A 17,906-nucleotide genomic window follows, 5' to 3' on the forward strand; every position below is an offset into this window, starting at 1 on the left:
TGATTTATCGAAAGAACATCTTGTCTCGCGATCAAAACAGCTTTCCGAGTTTCAGTTCCATAGTTAAAGAAAACAAAGCAGCTCTGCAACCTGTCAACTTCCTGTCATATAAACCTCAGTGTGATTTCTACGTCAATCCTTAACCAAGACACCTGTCATGTGCACCATGACTGGTGGCTAACGCCTCCGATCAGAGAAATTGTTTCATTGTACAGTACGTGCTGCCTGGTAAGTGAAATGGTGACTGTGAAAGACTTGAACATTTTTCTAAAAGCATGAAAATAAAATTCAGCATTTTAATACATTTTTAAGAAATAAATTAATTGGTTGACACATTCAACCTGCATAATGTGTGTACCCATTTATGCAGATGGGTATTTAGACTGAAGCAGTGTAAAGTAACAACAGTGTCATACAAGTCTTAAATCCACAAACATCTGGTTGAGTCCAGAGCCCAAACCACTACTCTACACTACTGATTCTGGGATCATAATCAAGGTAACATCTAAGATTTGTAAATCTGTTAGTGGACAGTAAATGCTTGAAAAGAAAACATGACTTCACACACACTGCACACCTGGTGTCAGAGTACTGTTTTTATCACAGATCCTACATCTCATTAACGCATTTCTCCTTTTTTATTTCTTAATTTTAATACTCTTAGCTATGGGTACCACTTAGCTGACATCTGGGGATTATATTACAATGTTATTTATTAGATTGTATTTACAAGAACAAAACAAAGTTCCTTTTTAGTAGTTTAATTTTGCAGTTCTCAGGCACGTTCTGGAAACAAATATTGAAATATTGTTTAAATAATGTAAGTAATATGAAATATATTTTGTTTCATAAAGGAATAACAACATCCACGGAACAGATGCTTTGTGAATGCTTATTGAGTATTTAAGTATAATAAGTTATGGCTTAACCTGCTTGGATAAGAGGTAGCCTCCTGGCCAGAGGGGGTTTCTGTTGGTAGGACATCACAGGTCCAGTCACAGTGACTCCTCTGGAAGAGTTAAAGACATTTCCCTTCACACACCAAAACCAACACTCCCTAGACTCAGACAAGTTTTTCAATCTCAAAACCCCTTTATTTTGCTTTACACAGCCTCAATGGACACAAGCTCTTTAGCTCTTACAGAGAATCATCTCATCAGCCATCCTGTAGGATCAGTTTTGCAACAAATGTGCAACAAACGTGCAACAAACGTGTAACAAATGTGTAACAAACGTGTAACGTTTAGCTTTCATGACCTCCACTGATGCTGGTGCCTTTGATTCTTCATTGTTTTCAGATGAGTATTAATTATTCTTACTGTCTAACATGACAGTGCTCCTAAACATGGTGCTGTACCACATGGAACTGACTTTTCTTATTGGAAAAGAGAAAATACATAATGACATTTTAAATAGCCATAAAAATGGCCAGTGAAAGGGCTGACAAAAGCTCCTAAAATATACACTGTTAGGGTATGAATATGATATTTCAAACATTTGGTGTCCTGCAATCTGGCAAAGAAATCTTAATTTGCTTTATGTGGTATTTAAAGATGTCTCAATGCATGAGATGACTAAGTCTGTATAATCTAATATGACAGAGTTAAGTAGTAATTTCATTGCCAAAAAGACACGTTTTAACTGACATTGCAGCTGAATTCTGGCTTTTCCTTCTGCTGCTATTCCTGGTGTCCAGTTCAGGCGGGCTGTATGAGAGCCCCTCCTGCTCCTGATGCCACCTCTGTGGCCACAGGTTTGTCTGGCGTCCTACCACTGTCTCATTCAGCAGGCGTCCTACAGCTTTAAAGCTGCCTTTTCTCCTGCTGCATTCTCCGGCATCCAACTTGGCCACCGGGTTCCTCTCTCTCGGCCCATGCAGCTCCTGGTTTCTTCTCTTAGGCGCCTAATCTGTCTGGCGTCCTACCTCTGGCTCAGTCAGCAGGCGTCCCACAGCTTTTAATCTCTCCTTCTCTAACAATGTCTGCATTTTTTTCTGCCACTGTCCGACACGGCCCAACACCTTTGGTGTCTTCGGCCCGGATTCCCAACTTTTGGCCCCTGATGCCATCTCCTCGGCCCCCAGAGAAGAGCCTCCTCATCCTCTGGCCAGGAGGCTACCTCTTAACCAAGAAGGTTAAGCCAGAACTTACACTTAAATACTCGATAAACATTCACCAAGCATCTGATCCTTGGATGTTGTTATTCCTCCGTGAAATAGACATCTTTGAATGAGATAAAGTGATAAAGATCATGAAAGTGAGCTCTCCCTGTCGTCTTTTTTTTTCCATGCAAGAAGAAAAAAATAATAGTTTTAACCTGGTATCTGGATGTTTAAGTGCCAGTTCATTAGTATTGCTTTAAAAAACCACCCTTAATCTGAATGTGTCATAAGAGGACACTTTGTCATACATAACTTTTCAAAAGCAGCTATCACAAAAGAGGCCAAACAGTTCCTTGGATTGATGCAAATTGTCTGGAAGCCACAGGATTCACCAAGGACTTAGCTCTCACCTGCCTCCTATGTCCTCCTCAGAGCACTAGGTGGTGCTTCATTAATCATGGTGCCTCCCTTGCAGAAAGAAGAGAAATGCACACTGACAACTACCCCAGTACCCAAGAGCACATCTGGCATGGAGGAAACTTTCTCGATGTAATGACACAGCTTGACTGTTATTCTTTAGAAATTATGGGAAAACGCTTAAGGTCAAGGGAGCCTTAATTCCCTTATTGACTGAGTCTTTGCTCATTTATAGATCCGAGATACTGTTTATATGTTCTTTCCTTACCAGCACTGTAAATTTAAAGAATTACCGTAAGGAAATGTGTTTTATTCCTAATACGACACCTCTTCCCATCTCTAATGCACTCTTAGAAATTATGCTTCAGCCATTAACACTTTAAGAAAATATTTTAATATAAACCTTCCTGTTTTTTTAAAATCGCAGGCACACTCTGGATATTTTTTTGTCCCGTGTTCTCAGAGGCCCAATATATCTACCAGCCATTTCTCAGTTCACTAAGAGACCTCATTTTAATTGTGGCTGTGCTTGTCGGTTTCGTTAACATATGACTGTGCCTTCGCTGTCCTGGCACGCATTGCTTCATTTGTTAGCCATCAAGCAGCTTTTAATAGATTCTCCCTCTCTCTCCTCTGGCCCATAAATAAAAGGACTTGAGAGGCTGTTGAAAACATGTTTACACAGCCAGCTGCATGGGCTGTGCATTGGCCAGGACTCTTCAGTTTACCTCCACACTATCAGGTACCAGCTTTCCATTTTTAGCAGCAGACATTAAGTTAACAGAAAGGCAGCAGTGTTCTGCACAAAACAAAACAGGCTTATCAGAGCCTGGCAAGTTTTCCAAAGAAGAACGAAAAGAACAAAATATCAAATATGATCTTTCCAAAAACGAATATTCTAAGCATGAAAAGAAACGTAGCACTTGTAAATACAATACATCCGCACAGTTTTTTTCCAGGAAAATGACGAACTTGTGATCTGTTACTTTTGCAGAACAGGCATTAACATATTATTTGACAGGCATAACCTAGGTAAATTCTCCATGCTGATAAGCTTGTGACATCAGCAGGACTTATCAACAGGGGGGCTACCTGTGAAGGTTACAAGTGAGTAAAATGTGCGATCACCGCTGTGACCACTACTGGGAGCAGCACAAGCCGTATATCTGTATGCTTTCCACAGAGTGCAGGTGCCTGCTTGTGAGATTCTGTCCCATTCTGTCCTCTCATACAGCCTGGACAAGCATGTTCACTGGTCTCTGAGCCATCACTTCCCCTAGACAGGGCTAAAGTCAGTGAGGAGGGCTTTGATCACAAGGAAGTCGTTGTCATACGAACCGCACGAGGACGTGTGCTGTCCTGCGGGAATACTGGCACTTCAGGGTGAGCCCACCGGCACCTTTGCAGCAATTCAGTTCTCTGGACGTCATCATCACATTGTCATCAAATTATACGAGTAAGACTCAGCACTGAATAGACAATCCCACCCAGACCATCACACTTGGGCCGCCCTATTGATGGGTCTGTTCCACCCAGAAATTCATGCATCGTTCTGCACGTCTGCACCACATTCACCGACTTCCATCAGGGTGGTGTCCACAAAACGTTGACTCATCACTGAAGACTGGCCTCTACTGTCGCCGAGTCCACTTGAGATGCTGTGCCCGCCTTTTCATTCAGTTGCATTGGATATTTGAGAGCCCAGTTTGGCCATCTGGCCTGCAATACATGCCTGCTTAGCTGCCTCGTCACACTTGACCTGCTGATGTGTGGGTTGTTGTGACCCAGTGTTTCAGGTACAATAGAGCTGGCATTAAAAAAAACAATCCTGAAAACGGAGGATGGTGATGTGTTAATATGGGTGTGATATCAGAACTTATTGTCTCCCAGATTGTAGCCTTCCGCTGTCAAAAATCTGTTTGTAATGTCTTGCCAAACTAGAAATGTATTCATCATGGGCTCTTCTCTAGGTTTTTTTCTCTTGATTTTCTTAAGGTTTCACATTAAAGAGGAAATAATCAACTCATTACTTGTGTCCAATCATCTCCCTCACTAATGAGGTGATTTTACGCTACAACAACAGCCAACATCACTTGGGTGTATCATGCTCAGTCATAAATGTTTATCAATATACAAAGTCAGCACAATTAATTTTTCTATAAATACATACACAAAAGTAAAGAGAGAAGTTTTTATGTTCAGAAAACAAAACCAGTGTCATTAAGGTGGCAGCCCACTGTGAACAAAGAGGTCTCACTATTGCTTTGTTTTTGTGCCTGCAGGAAGTATAGAAATGAACAATATCTGGGCTGCATATCACCTTTTAATTAAAGTGATGACTCAGGCATTGTGACCCAGTTAAAACTGTACTTCAAAGCTGATTCACGTGAATGTACAGCTTACTATGCTCAGCACAAACTGTTCCAGTTTGAACAGTGAGTGTCCTCTTTGCTACCTGATAAACAGCTGCAACCAGAGATTTCCAAGGAAAACATTTTTTTCCATGACACCAAACTGTGGTGCTGTGCTGTGCCTTAGACTTTTCCCACTCAATGATGGTTCCACGGTCAATCTTCAGACACAACATGTTTTGCTGTTGGGTTAAACTACAACCAAAAATCGAATTGATAAGGATAGGAGGATACTTAGGTACCTGTAAATTGCACTTTGTTGTACCCATTGATAAAAAAAAACAAATCCACATAAAAACCAGTATTTAAACCAGTCTTTACCTGCAATATTCATTTTATTTAGTGGGTGACAGTGTACCTTTGATCCAGTAGGTGAATCAGTCCAGAGAAGGATAACCAGATACATTTCCAGTCTTAAACAAATGTCCCACTCTGACAGGCTGAAGGAACCGAAGCTTTTTTGCCTTGAACAGAGTAGACTCAAGAGGAGCTGATATAAAGCCAACCCAGTGCTTTCGGAATGAACAGTGAAACAGGATGCAGAGAACAAAAGTGAAAACAATGGGCAAGTGCTTTCAGAAGTGAGAAGAGAAGGGTTGCAAACATCTGGATTACGATACAATCTCCCCAGCCATATGGTTCAAGCTGATATCACAGCTTCTTTCAAGAAACAGCTGGATATGATTATCAGATCAATCAGATAGTATCAACAGCTAAAGGAACTAAGCGGCCTCATCTTTGTTTTTACTGTATTTCCTTCTTAATGTCTTTAAGTTCAAAAGTTCAATGAAGAAAAAGGTCCAAATGTTTGCTTAATGAGCAACTATGTGCAAGAGCTTTCTTGATTGACTTGCTGGTAAATTTTTTATCAAATAAGGGAGCATTTGTCTTTCTGTTATAGTCAGCTATCTTTGTTAAGGGATAATCCCTTTGGGAAATCTGCTGATATGGGAACTTCAGCACAGAAGTTATGTCATGATGCTTACTGTTTAACTCTTTCAGGACAGCTGTCAGCTTAATCCAATCAGAAGAGTTTTTGAGGTTTTATATATGTTAATTCCACACTTTAGTTTTAGCAGTATGTGTCATGAAAACAATACTTAAAGGACACAAGAATGGATTCAAACAAGAGGAGACCATCTAGCCTGTTTTGTAGTTAGCAGTCACTTGATCCAAAGATCTTATCTAGCCATTTCTTTAAAAAATCCAAGATATCTGTGGTGTGATTAGTGGAGTGGCATTATCCTGAAGTCCTTACACTATCAGGTTTCATGTCAACGTCAAAATCCTCATGCTCAGCTATAAGGCTCAACATGGCTTGGCACCCTGGTTCCTGTCTGACTTACTATTGTCCTACTCCCCACCTTGCATCCTTCGCTCTTCTAATTCTGGTCTCCTGTCTGTCCCCCAAGCCTGTCTTCACTCTGTGGGTAACAGGGCCTTCTCCTGCTGCACCCCACAGCTCTGGAATCCTATCCCTCTGGATTTCACAGAGTTACCTTCTCCGAAAACTTTCAAATCAAGACTCATCATCTTCTTCTTTCATTCCAAAAATGGAATGGTCAGAGGTGAAATCTTGCGTGCAGCTTCTCAAAGATAGTACTCTATCTGGCTCTATACCATGGCTCTATGTCGTGTTATGTGTTATTATTGTTAACTTCATATGTACAAACTATTTGTAAATCTTATACGGCCAACATGCCCTTTTAAACATTAGATGAGGAGTTTTGGATGCAAGTTTTAGTATTTTGGCCCTAGAACATCTATCTGGACTACCTTCCTTTGTCTCCTGCCCACCCGATGCCCCTGACCCTCAAGGCAAAAGCACCGAACACAAACCGAGCGACGGTTAAGCACGGTAGACACGGAGGCCTCCAGGTAAAACTCAAACACAGAGGCTTTCGACTTTCACTTCCCAGCGTTCGTCTGCTGAATGTCCGGCCTCTGGAAAATAAACTAAACAAACTCAGAGCGCGGCTGACTGATCAACGGGAAGTGAGGGACCGCTGAGTACTTTGTTTCAGAGAGACAGGGCTCACTCCAAACTCACCTGATCCTGCCATCCAGTCGGACGTTTTTTCCACATACCGTATGGATCACATGCCCCTGTCTATACCAGTGGGGCTGCTTGGAGAAGTTTCAGGGCATTCATATCACCATCAGTCTGACCTGCTCCCATCACATACAGTAGATGAAGTAATCTCGAGAGCACACCAGCGCCTCTGCTTCATCAGGAGATTTGGTATGTCTTCACAAACACTCTCAAATTTCTACAAAAGCGCTACAGAAAGTATTCTCACTCGGGACATTACAGTCTGGTGTGGCAATTGCTCAGCTCATGCCTGGAAATACTACAGAAGGTGGCGGACAGAACTGAGGGCGTCACTGGTACAGAACTCCCTTCTATTCACACCATGTTTACCACGCGCTGCCTCAGAACAGCAAGTATTATAACCAAGGATCAAAGCCACCCTGGAATTGCACTTTTCTCTCTTCTTCCTTCTGGCAGGGGATTTAGGAATACAAAAGCCTGGACCTCTAGGTTCAAAGAAGGCTTCTACCCCACAGCCATAGGACTCCTCAACTCCACCCACCCCACTTAAACCCCCCTGTTTTCACACTGAATTCAAAATACTGCCACTGCTTGAATTTTGCACAGCACTGCAAAACATTCTTACATTCTTACATTTGTACTGTAAAGCATTTTGGGAAGCCACTTTTAAAGGTGCTATATAAAATAAAGGTTATTCTTATAAAATAACAAATAACATATAGCTCAATAGCTTGTTCCACACTCCCAGAACCCTTAAGAACTGTAAACTGTAAAGAAGTGTTTCCTGTTCTCATTTTTCAAAGTACCTCATATTGCCTCTTCTGGTATGTGATGTACATTTGTGGTGAGCTTTCCAATGGTTTCAGAGGTTATGCAGATTTACATTTTTAAATGTTCTGATATGACTGTGAATGCCTTTGTTATACATCATAACCAGCATATGATTATAATTACAACATAATGACCAATATTACTCAGGTACTGCTGAGATACTGAATGGATAGGTTCTAAAGAAAGCTTTGCCTTCCTCAGTCTGTTCCATAAGGTTGAGGAATGAATCCTCAGAACAAAATATTGGAAGTTGCATTTCTTCCGTATTATGACACAATGACACGCTTAGCCATTCATAACATGAAACACTTACTCTACAAATGTTAGAAATGTAATTTAAAAAGGAAAACAGTTTGTTGAAGAATATGCTATGAATTTACAGTATGCAAAATAAAAGTTGTGCCACAGATCAGGTTAAGAGTGCAAACAGCAAATCTACGGACTTGTCAATCTCTGAGATGGTGTCAACCACAACTGAGACTGATTTCGAAAACACAAAACAACGTGAACAGACAAGAAGAGACAGCTACTAAGAACTGGAATTTGGATATATTCATATGTTTACTATTCACTTTTATAACCTTCTTCTTTCAGGGGTGGCCCTCTGGCAAAGCTGTTGGCCATGGTATCCGGCCAGTCACCCATCACTCGGTGCCAGTTACCAGGGAGACGCACTCTTCCCAGGAAATCCCCGCCCTGTATCAGGTGGTGCAGGAGATTTAATGACGGCTCCGACGTGGCTCAGGGCTCTGGTATGGCATCTGCTCTCAAAGTCTGCTAGGAGTCTCCTTGCATGCTCCTGCGGTCTCTATCTCCCTGCCTCAGATGTTCACTTCTTGCCTCGTTCCTGAACTTGTCTCCCAGGCATCCCTCACAGTGTTTTCCTGGCTTGGAGCCCCGCTAGTTTCTGACCACGAACTCCAGACTGTGTTTGCCTGCACCGCACCCTGCCTGTTTCCCCCAGCCTGCTACAGCCCCACGCCACTGCCTGCTCAGCTTCCCCGAGTGAGGGCTGTTTCCCTGGTTCCCTCTGCTGTCCCCCCCTGCGGAGACACACTCTGCCTGTTTCCCCCAGCCTGTTACAGCCCCACGCCACTGCCTGCTCAGCCTCCCTGAGTGTGCGGTTTCCCTGGTTCCCTCTGCTGTCCCCCCCTGCGGAGACACACTCTGCCTGTTTCCCCCAGCCTGCTACAGCCCCACTCCACTGCCTGCTCAGCCTCCCCGAGTGAGGGCTGTTTCCCTGGTTCCCTCCGCTGTCTCACCTTGCGGAGACACACTGCCGCCTGCGCCTTCGCGGCAGGGGCATCCGGCATGTCCAATGCAAAATGCCAAGTGACGGAATCGAACAGGAAAAGAGAACGTTTTCCCATTCTCACTCGTGCGCTTTTAGCCCTGTTATTAAACAAACCCACGGCCATCAGCGTGGTATTTAACTGTGGTCTGAGTTATACAAGTGTTTTCCTGATGCAGTAGAAAGAACAAAACCACGGTAACACTGACCTCTGTTACTATAAATACAGATGGAAGTGGACCAATGTCTGGTTTAAAAAAGACGAGGACAGGCTGTACTGAAATATGATCAGAAAGTGCCTTATCACAGAGCTTCAAACATTGTAACTGCAGAAAAATACGTTAACAGAACACCTACCAAAAGGCATGGACAAGGAAAATATTACATCAAAAATGTTTCAGTTCACTTGAGCAACAATTAAACTCCTGAATTTGGCACCTGAAACTCAATTCTGACTGGCACTTGTTGTGCTCCCACATGCTCTCACACGCGAGGGTGTCCTACTGCTCATTTCGAACATAAACGTGTTTCAGTAATTATATATCACTCAGATCAGCCCATTCCGAGGAATTACATGGGTACAACACACACGATCACACACGATCAGCTCTCAGAGAGGCGAGAGTCATTAGGTTTCTGCTGTGCCACAGACCTGTCTACCATTGTGTGAAAGCTTGTCAGTCTTGCTGTGAACTCACTTCAGACTTGAAGCAGCTGTTTCAATTGAAGTAGCTCAAAAAATAATTTAAAAAAAAGTTTCCTTTTGAAAAATCAAAAGAAGAAGCAACCGTATTCAAGAAAGGCAAGTCTTGAGTTGGAATAGCAAGAATCAGCTTCTCCTTGAATAAAACTGATGGAGTACAGCGTACTTGTCTGTGTTACAATAGGCTGTGCTTACTGTAGCATGTGGTGAAGCTGATGTGTCAAATAAGGGAGGATGCCAGTATAAAAAAAAGACGGTAGTCCTCAATGAAGGAGGTTGTGGGCTTGGCCCCACGGTGGAAAGATACCTGTGCTGTTCGCTCTTCCTCTGAAGACGTCGTCGTAGGCCTTCCACTGCTGGGTGACCTGGTAGGCGTGGACGACCACCACGAAGACTCCCACGAGGCAGGCCAAGGGCACCAGGGCGGCAGTGCACAGGGCAGCGTACACGTTGGGTATGAAACACCTGCGAGAGCAACAGCACAGAGCGGGGGATGAGAGGGCCTCACCGGCACGATCCCCACCACCGAGACGCTGCGTTTCCCTTCTCCACCTTTCAGCAGGGGACAGACCTTTCCTGGGTCCTTGGCGTCCTCCGCATGCTGACGCAGCTCCCCGCCTGAACTGACTTCAAATAATCCAAAGCGCTCTCGTTGTCACACAAGCCTAATCTGTCACTGTGAGCTGTCCCTTAGAATTTGTCTGTTCATCTGAAATTCCAATCATTTGGCACTCGATGTGAGATGTATTTAGCTGGGGGATAGCATTTTGATTTCAGCTAGAATACTAACCCCAGTTACTGTATGTTACGACATTAAACTGTCTAATTCATTGAGCGGCATATGCAGTATTTAACCAGCACGTGCATTTACATCTAGTATACATCTGACTACAACTCTGGACAGACCGGCGGTTATTTAGACACAGTTTACTACGGTATGTGTTGTCATGAAAACAACCCGATGAAGTGCATCCATGTGTGGACAGTAGTTGACGAAGAATATTTCCAAAGAAGCTGGGTGGGTGATTTGTAATCTTTCTAACACTCTTATGTAGAGAGAAAACCTCTGCAGTCTACATACGGTTATTCAGTTTCCACAGGGTAACAATGCCGACCACACTGGCACTGACACATGTTAAGGGTAACAGTTCACAAGTTTCCATGAGCTCATTACAGTTTTTTTTAGAAGGAAGAAATAATGTTGATACTAGTGAAATAGTATCAATGTCAACATGGACAAATAAACAATCCATCCTTACTGTGTATTTACCTGTTCCTGTTTGCTCTGTTTCTTTCCTGTTTGTTCATGTATGGGCATTTGCTGCACTATAGTAATTTAAATTAATCATCTAGTACAAACCTAAGTTGTTGTTTTTTTTATATGGGCAGTGGTAATTGCTGCTTAAACCAGTTTAGTATTTGAGACTGGTCTACATGAAGCAGCCCTGAATGGGATATATCCCTGGAGAAACGATGTGTCCTTGCAGAGGAACTTGGGGTTACTGCCTTTATGCAGCAAAAATTAAACACACACCCCTTTTAGAATATCAACACAAAAATGCGGCCATTAGAAAAGTCTCACAAAAAGTGAGAAAGTCAGGTGGCCCATCTTGCCTGTTCAAGTCCGTGACGTACGTTATTTTGCACTCGGCCTCCAAACGTTTTGGGGGAAACCAGTGCGAAACCTCTGTGCGTTGACTCGTTTTAGAATTAATGAGCTCAGCGTGAGTGTCAGTGCAGGTGGTGAGCACTGGGAGTAGCGCAGGTAACTTATCGATCTGAGAACATCAGTCCCATTACTTTAAGGATCTCATGCAGTCAGCTTGGAAAGGGAAAAAAAATGGAATAAAACTGGAAGCAATGCAAGAGATGCCTGTAGTATTGTGTGCAATAGTGACGAAATCTTTTTTTTTGTAAGACAAGAATTCTCAGGCACTGCCTTTGCTTCTGAGGCAGTGAAACTCACGGTAAATGGCTGGGCTTTATCTAAGGAATTCATTTTCGTCAACAGGATGTTCCTGTTATTCTCTAGCTCTGCGGCTAAGGACAGTAAATTCTCATATTTGGCTATGGGAACTTCATTAAAACCCGTTCGGATATTCTGGTGCTGCGTGATAGGATATCTAAATAATCAAGACAAACTGTGATTCACAGGGTAACTCCCTCCACATCAGTCTAGAAAAAAGAAAAATAACCAGAATAGTTTCCTACTGCAAATGCCATAAAACCCACCTACATAAGAATATAAGAATGGTAATAAATGAGAGGATAGTAGTTCAGGTGGGTAGCTGCGTCAGCATGCGTAGGCTGCAAAGGAACAAGTAATAGGTTTATTCCATGCTGAAAAAAAGAAGAAGGAGAACACAACGTTTCGGCCGTGGAGCCTTCTTCAGGTGTGAGAGAGACAGAGCAGTAGGCAAAGGTAAAGTAGCGGGAGAACAAAGGCTGGGAGGGAGGAGGAGCGAGAGCCGGGAGCTTTTTAATCCAAGATCTCTCCAAGTCCACTGTTTCTCATTTCACCTCTGACGGCCACGACCACTCTAATCTCTCCGTCTGTGTTCTCAAAGACAGTTTTCCGAACTCATACATCAGAAAGACCACCGGAACCAAAATTATTCTGCAGCTAGGATCACACATTCTCCCTTCTCTTAACGACAGACTACTACTCTTTTAAATGTTCTCCATTCATTGGAAGTTTCATTTCACACCTCTCTGCACCCATTCTGACTTCACACCTCTTGATTGGCCTTTCTGTCCCCTGCTCCCGTCTCTCACTCCTCCTCCCTCCCAGCCTTTGTTCTCTCGCTACTTTACCTTTGCCTACTGCCCTGTCTCTCTCACACCTGAAGAAGGCTCCACGGCCGAAACGTTGTGTTCTCCTTCTTCTTTTTTTCAGCATGGAATAAACCTATTACTTGTTCCTAAATGAGAGGAGGTTGTTCGGAACACTTAGTTTGTTTGCTTGTTTTTTTCAGGTGATACAGATCCAGGAATTTACTGAAGGAAGCCAGGGATCAGCTTCAGCAAACAGACTGGGCAGCTTGTCCAGGACTCTCATAATCCCTCACATACGGTAATTTCACACAGCACGTCTGTCTTGCAGATCTACTGTAGTTTGATTTAATGTACCATGGCACAGGTTTGACACAGCTTTTGCAAGCACTTGATTGAGCAAGGACGTACAGCCAAATCTAGTCATTTGTTAAAAATGCAAAAAAATCTTATCCACCCCGAGCACTTGTCCAAACAGCACAACATAAAGGATCCTTCCAAATTAGAACTACAGGAAATGTTCAACATGCCCAATCTAGTTGTCTTGTTATATGCTTGCATATGTGAATTACTACCAAAGAGTGCAGATTATATATAGAAATAATAAAGTTTTCTTTTTTAAACAGGAAACTGTAAAGAAAAATGGGGACATAAGCAGGTAAATGCTCTGCATGTTGTATGAGGCTCTTACGATAATTATGTCTATGCAACATACTATTTATGTCCCACTATAAAGATACTGTACTACCTCTGATGATCTTACATTTCTATTGCATTCCTGTATTTCCTTTAAAAATTACGTGAGAATATGATCTTGACCTTATTCTAATATACAGTATTAGCTTAGTATATCCATTCATCCATTTCGTAACCGATCCCAGTTAGGGTCACGGAGGAGCTGGAGTCTGTCCCAGCAAGCAACAGGTGCCAGGCAGGGTACACCCTGGATGGGACGCCTGTCCCTGCAGGGCACACACAGACACAGACCCACTACACACTCACACTAGAAGCCAATTCACATACCAGTATGGCTTTGTACTGTGGGAAGAAACCCATTTGAACACAGGGAGAACTAACAAACTCCACACAGTTTGCTCCCCAGGTCCAGACCTGAGGTCTGGGCCCCAGCGCTGGCACTGCTCATTCAGCCAGCAGCCATATCTCCCTGCAGCTCACAGCTGGCAGCCCACTGAAGCTCAGCAGGTGTGAGCCTGGCCAGTACCTGGATGGGAGACCTGCTGGAAAAAACTAAGGTTGTTGCTGGAAGAGGTGTTAGTGGGGCCAGCAGGGGGTGCTCAACCTACGGTCTGTGTGGGTCCTAATGCCCTAGTATAGTGTCATGGGACACTATACTGTTGCAATACCGTGTGGAAAGCGAAGGGCATGACAAGGCACAGAAAGGCATTATGGCCATCCACTGCAACCAAGTCATGAAGACTACTCATACTGCTGGACCCAGGCTCCTGAGGTTGAGGGAGTGGGACTGACCCAGCACAACAGCTTTCCCCACTTCAAAAAGCTCTCCCGCACTGGTTTCTTCATGCAGTTCATCTTCCAAACAGATGAGCTCCCCGAAGTACAGCCGTCATCAACGGACACGACAGAAAGCCATCATGGATACTCCTCATTCACATACTGTGTAGTATATCACAGTCAATTATTGTAGTGCATTACAGCAGCATTTCCAGCTTCTCACCAGGACCCATCAAATCTCTCAAGTTAAGCAAGGATGGGCCTGGTCACCACTTGGTCAGTAAGTGGTGTTATGGTACAAGTGGTGTCGGTGGACCAGCAGGTGACGCTCTGCTGTCTGGACCAGGATTTCCTAACCAATACCCCAGTACATTGATAGGAAGTATGTTTTTGTCACTAAGGATCCCATTACACCGCTTGTGAGACTAGGGTTTCAGCCCCAGTTACTTGGCTGAATCCCCCTTTGGGCTTCGATCGGTCTGAACTCCCTGAAGTTCACTCTTAATTCAACTGGTGAAGCACTTGTTCAACCCCTCCCCCCCCCGGTCTACTGCACAGTGGGGCTGCTGACTGGCTCCTTGGTGGGGCTGAACTCCAGTGGGGGATGAAGTGGGACACCTCCTGCTTGTCTGACCACGCTTTGGGATCCTTCTGGATGAAAAGCCAATTCAGAGAAAACGTTTTACTCTTTCCTGTCACTTATTTTGCATATTTGAATCCAGGCAACGAAAAATGTTTGAATTTAGCTTTGAACAGCAGCTCCGAGAGAGAGCTCGCCAACTTCAGCAACTGAATGTAGACAAAAATAAGCAGAGCAGGGGGAAATGAAGAGCACCTGGCTGTGCAGGCAGACCAGTCCTGTGATGTAAGGAGGCAGAAATAGAGCCGTTCAAGTGTAGAAGGGAGGGGCCGACACTCTGCGGGCCCAGAAGTATGAGCTCACGGTGAGGGAGGAGGAGGCCTCATTTGCAGACAGCTCTCCGGATGGGCTTGGCCAGTGAGCTCAGCACCTGTTACAGGCTCTACACTCAAACCACAGGCCTCACACCCTGCAGTTCCCTGCTAACTCACATTCTACGGCTTTCTTATTTACTGCGCCTTCTGCCAAACGTTTCCAATATATCTGGTCTGTTTATAGTCCTGGAAAGCCAGAATCCTGCATGTTTTTGAGGTCCTTTTGGATCATCAACATCTACAGATCTTTAAAAAACCTTTAGTGTAACCTGCAGTTTTCAAGTGAAAGCATTTCATGCTTGCATATTTGGAACATATACAAATTTCCTGTGTCTTTTTCTCTCTCTCTTTCCTAGCATTAATCCCTCATCAGCAGGGTCCGCTTGTCAGCACGCCCGTCTCCACTTGGTGGTTTGAACCAAATCTTTGAGCTGACGTTGCCATTAACTGCGACCGAGAATACTCCAACCGGCGCGTCGCTCCGCCTGCCGTCAGAGTGGGAGGGGTGGGGAGGAGAACAAAGTAATGTAGCCAATTCATAGAGGGGGATTATTAGGAGGCATGGGAAATTTGGCCAGGACGCTGGGGTTACACCCCTACTCTTTTCGAGAAACACCCTGGGATTTTTAATGACCACATAGAGTCAGGACCTCGGTTTTACGTCTAATCCGAAGGACAGTGCTTATTTACAGTATAGTGTCCCCATCACTATACTGGGGCATTAGGACCCACCTGGACCGCAGGGTGAGCGCCCCCTGCTGGCCCCTTCCTGTGTCTTTTTCTGAAGATCTTTCTGAAAAAAAAGTATTTTTTTTTAAAAGAAAGGTGCAGAAACATCCTCTTATTATTATATAAGTATAATTGTTTCTGAGGTCGATTGATCAGATAAGTAAAAAAAATCCTTTGCTCTGAACATATGGTTTATATTGTATTTTCACCTCTATCTTGGTGCATTGTGCACATTGTAAGCCAAAAGAGACTAAAAGGCCAGAGTTCTTGTAATCGGTAATCTTACAGAATGCATGTGAGCTGTCGGGACAAAAATAATAATCAGTGGCTGCTGACATACAATTTAGCTTGGCCGATGTGTAATAAAAAACACTGCAGAGCCACAGGGCTCAGTCAAGCTCAGCTTCTTCACAGGCGGAACTGCTGAGTTCAAAACGCTAACAAATGCCAGTAAATAAAGAGGTCCGTCAGGTCATTAGTGTCTTCAACAAGCAAAAAGACATCCTCAGTGTTTACACTCTATACAACCACCATTACCAAATAAATCACCCTCTATTCCAGTGTAGTTTTGTCTGCTTGTAATACTACTGTATGTGCACTTAAAACCATTTCTTTTTTGTCTTTTTCCAAGTAGACAAAACAAGCAAAATCACGAGCTTCTGAATAACTGCAATTTTAATACGCAGCTGCTTGTATACTTTAGGAATGTTTGGAATTTGGTGTTTTTAATTCTCGAATACCTATTTTTTAGCCATAACATGAGTTTTCTGAGCATTTCAATTAAAATCCCAAAGTCCCAAGTCTATGCAAGAAGATAATTAGTGTGACATGTCTAGTATTCATGGGTCTTGACAAAGTGTGATGAAGACATGAAAATTGAGTTTTTGGTTATATACCTATTACTTTTATATTTAGTATTTTATTGATCTTGATCATTCTTTTTAGTAATTAATAATTTATTTTTTTATTAATATAGAAATATTAATAATTTAATAACGTTTCAATATTGTCATATATCATCAATATGATGATGGTATTAATGGATACTGGATACATTTTTTAAAAATTAGAACATCAGGCCCACTTAACATGAAACCACACAACTGCCAAACTACTATCGTACAGTATATGAAATAAACTACAGAAATTTAGACTAATTTAGAACTTTTGAATTACGTCAGAACCTGTAGGAAGTCTTTTTTTTCAACAATACGCTAAAAGACTTCCAGCATAAACAGCATGTACTGTGTACTTGGAAAGAACATATTACCTCATAACCACTGAGCTGCTTTAAAACTGGAAGATAAAAATAACTTGCTCCAGGCGTTTATTTTGAGTGGAAAAAGTAATGGCTCCTCTTACATTTACACTTTAATGGCTGTAAATGAAATTTTGCACATAAACACTATTTCAAACTGACATTTTTAAAGTTTTTCTTTCTCTTTAATTGAATCTATTTAATTTTTTTTCTTTAGCTTAACATTTCATCTTTATTCAAAAACCTTTTCTACTAGATTGACAGACAGACTGTTGCGGTGTCCCATTTTTCTAAATAATTCAGGTTCGTGTAACATTATTGGCAAATGATTTCCAGCATTGTGCACGCATTGAAATTATTTACTCTTTTCTGGAAAACGCCCGTTTTGCAAAAATTCAATCTGTATACTGTACACTGTACCTGGGCTGATATTTTGAAAAGCAGTCAGGAGGGTTTTGGATTTAAATTAAGAACACAGAATAAAAACTACACGGATTATTAAAATATACCTCTTTTCATTTTTAGTTTAATTCATCCCAGACCACCTTAAACATAGAAGGGGTCCCAGCTCCTCCCCCTCTGAGGTCTTGCTCCCACCAGGGTGACACACGAAAGCTGTTCCGCCGCATGGGAGAGAAACTGCTTCATCGGCTGGGTTAAGGTGGAGCTCTGGGGAGGCCAGACTGTACAGTACTGTACAGTCCCAGAGGATTTAGCCAGGACACTGGGGTTTCCAGTGTCTATTCCAGTCCAGTGTCTTAAATATAATGCTGGGAGAATTGTGACCAGCTGCTTAGGACCTTGATTATGAATGCCTTACCGAGAAGCCAGTAACCCGTACAGGGCAGGGTCCCTGGTTACCAAACTGGGACGTTGGATTGGAAAGTCTGGCCCAGAGGGAGGAGTGCCATTT

The 17,906-nt window shown here is 42.9% G+C and overlaps 1 protein-coding gene across 1 annotated transcript in view; it reads right to left on the reverse strand.

Moving 5' to 3' along the window:
• The window catches only part of adgrv1 (adhesion G protein-coupled receptor V1), a 186,981-nt gene that overhangs the window by 21,692 nt on the left and 147,383 nt on the right, over positions 1-17,906 (reverse strand). Inside the window, exon 86 of the mRNA XM_088912067.1 lies at positions 10,115-10,272. Within this exon, the coding sequence (XP_088768193.1) occupies positions 10,115-10,272 (158 nt within the window). The remainder of the gene's footprint in view (positions 1-10,114; positions 10,273-17,906) is intronic.

The sequence above is a fragment of the Atractosteus spatula genome, chromosome 3 (assembly GCF_055471065.1).
Source record: "Atractosteus spatula isolate fAtrSpa1 chromosome 3, fAtrSpa1.hap1, whole genome shotgun sequence".
Classification (NCBI taxonomy): domain Eukaryota; kingdom Metazoa; phylum Chordata; class Actinopteri; order Semionotiformes; family Lepisosteidae; genus Atractosteus; species Atractosteus spatula.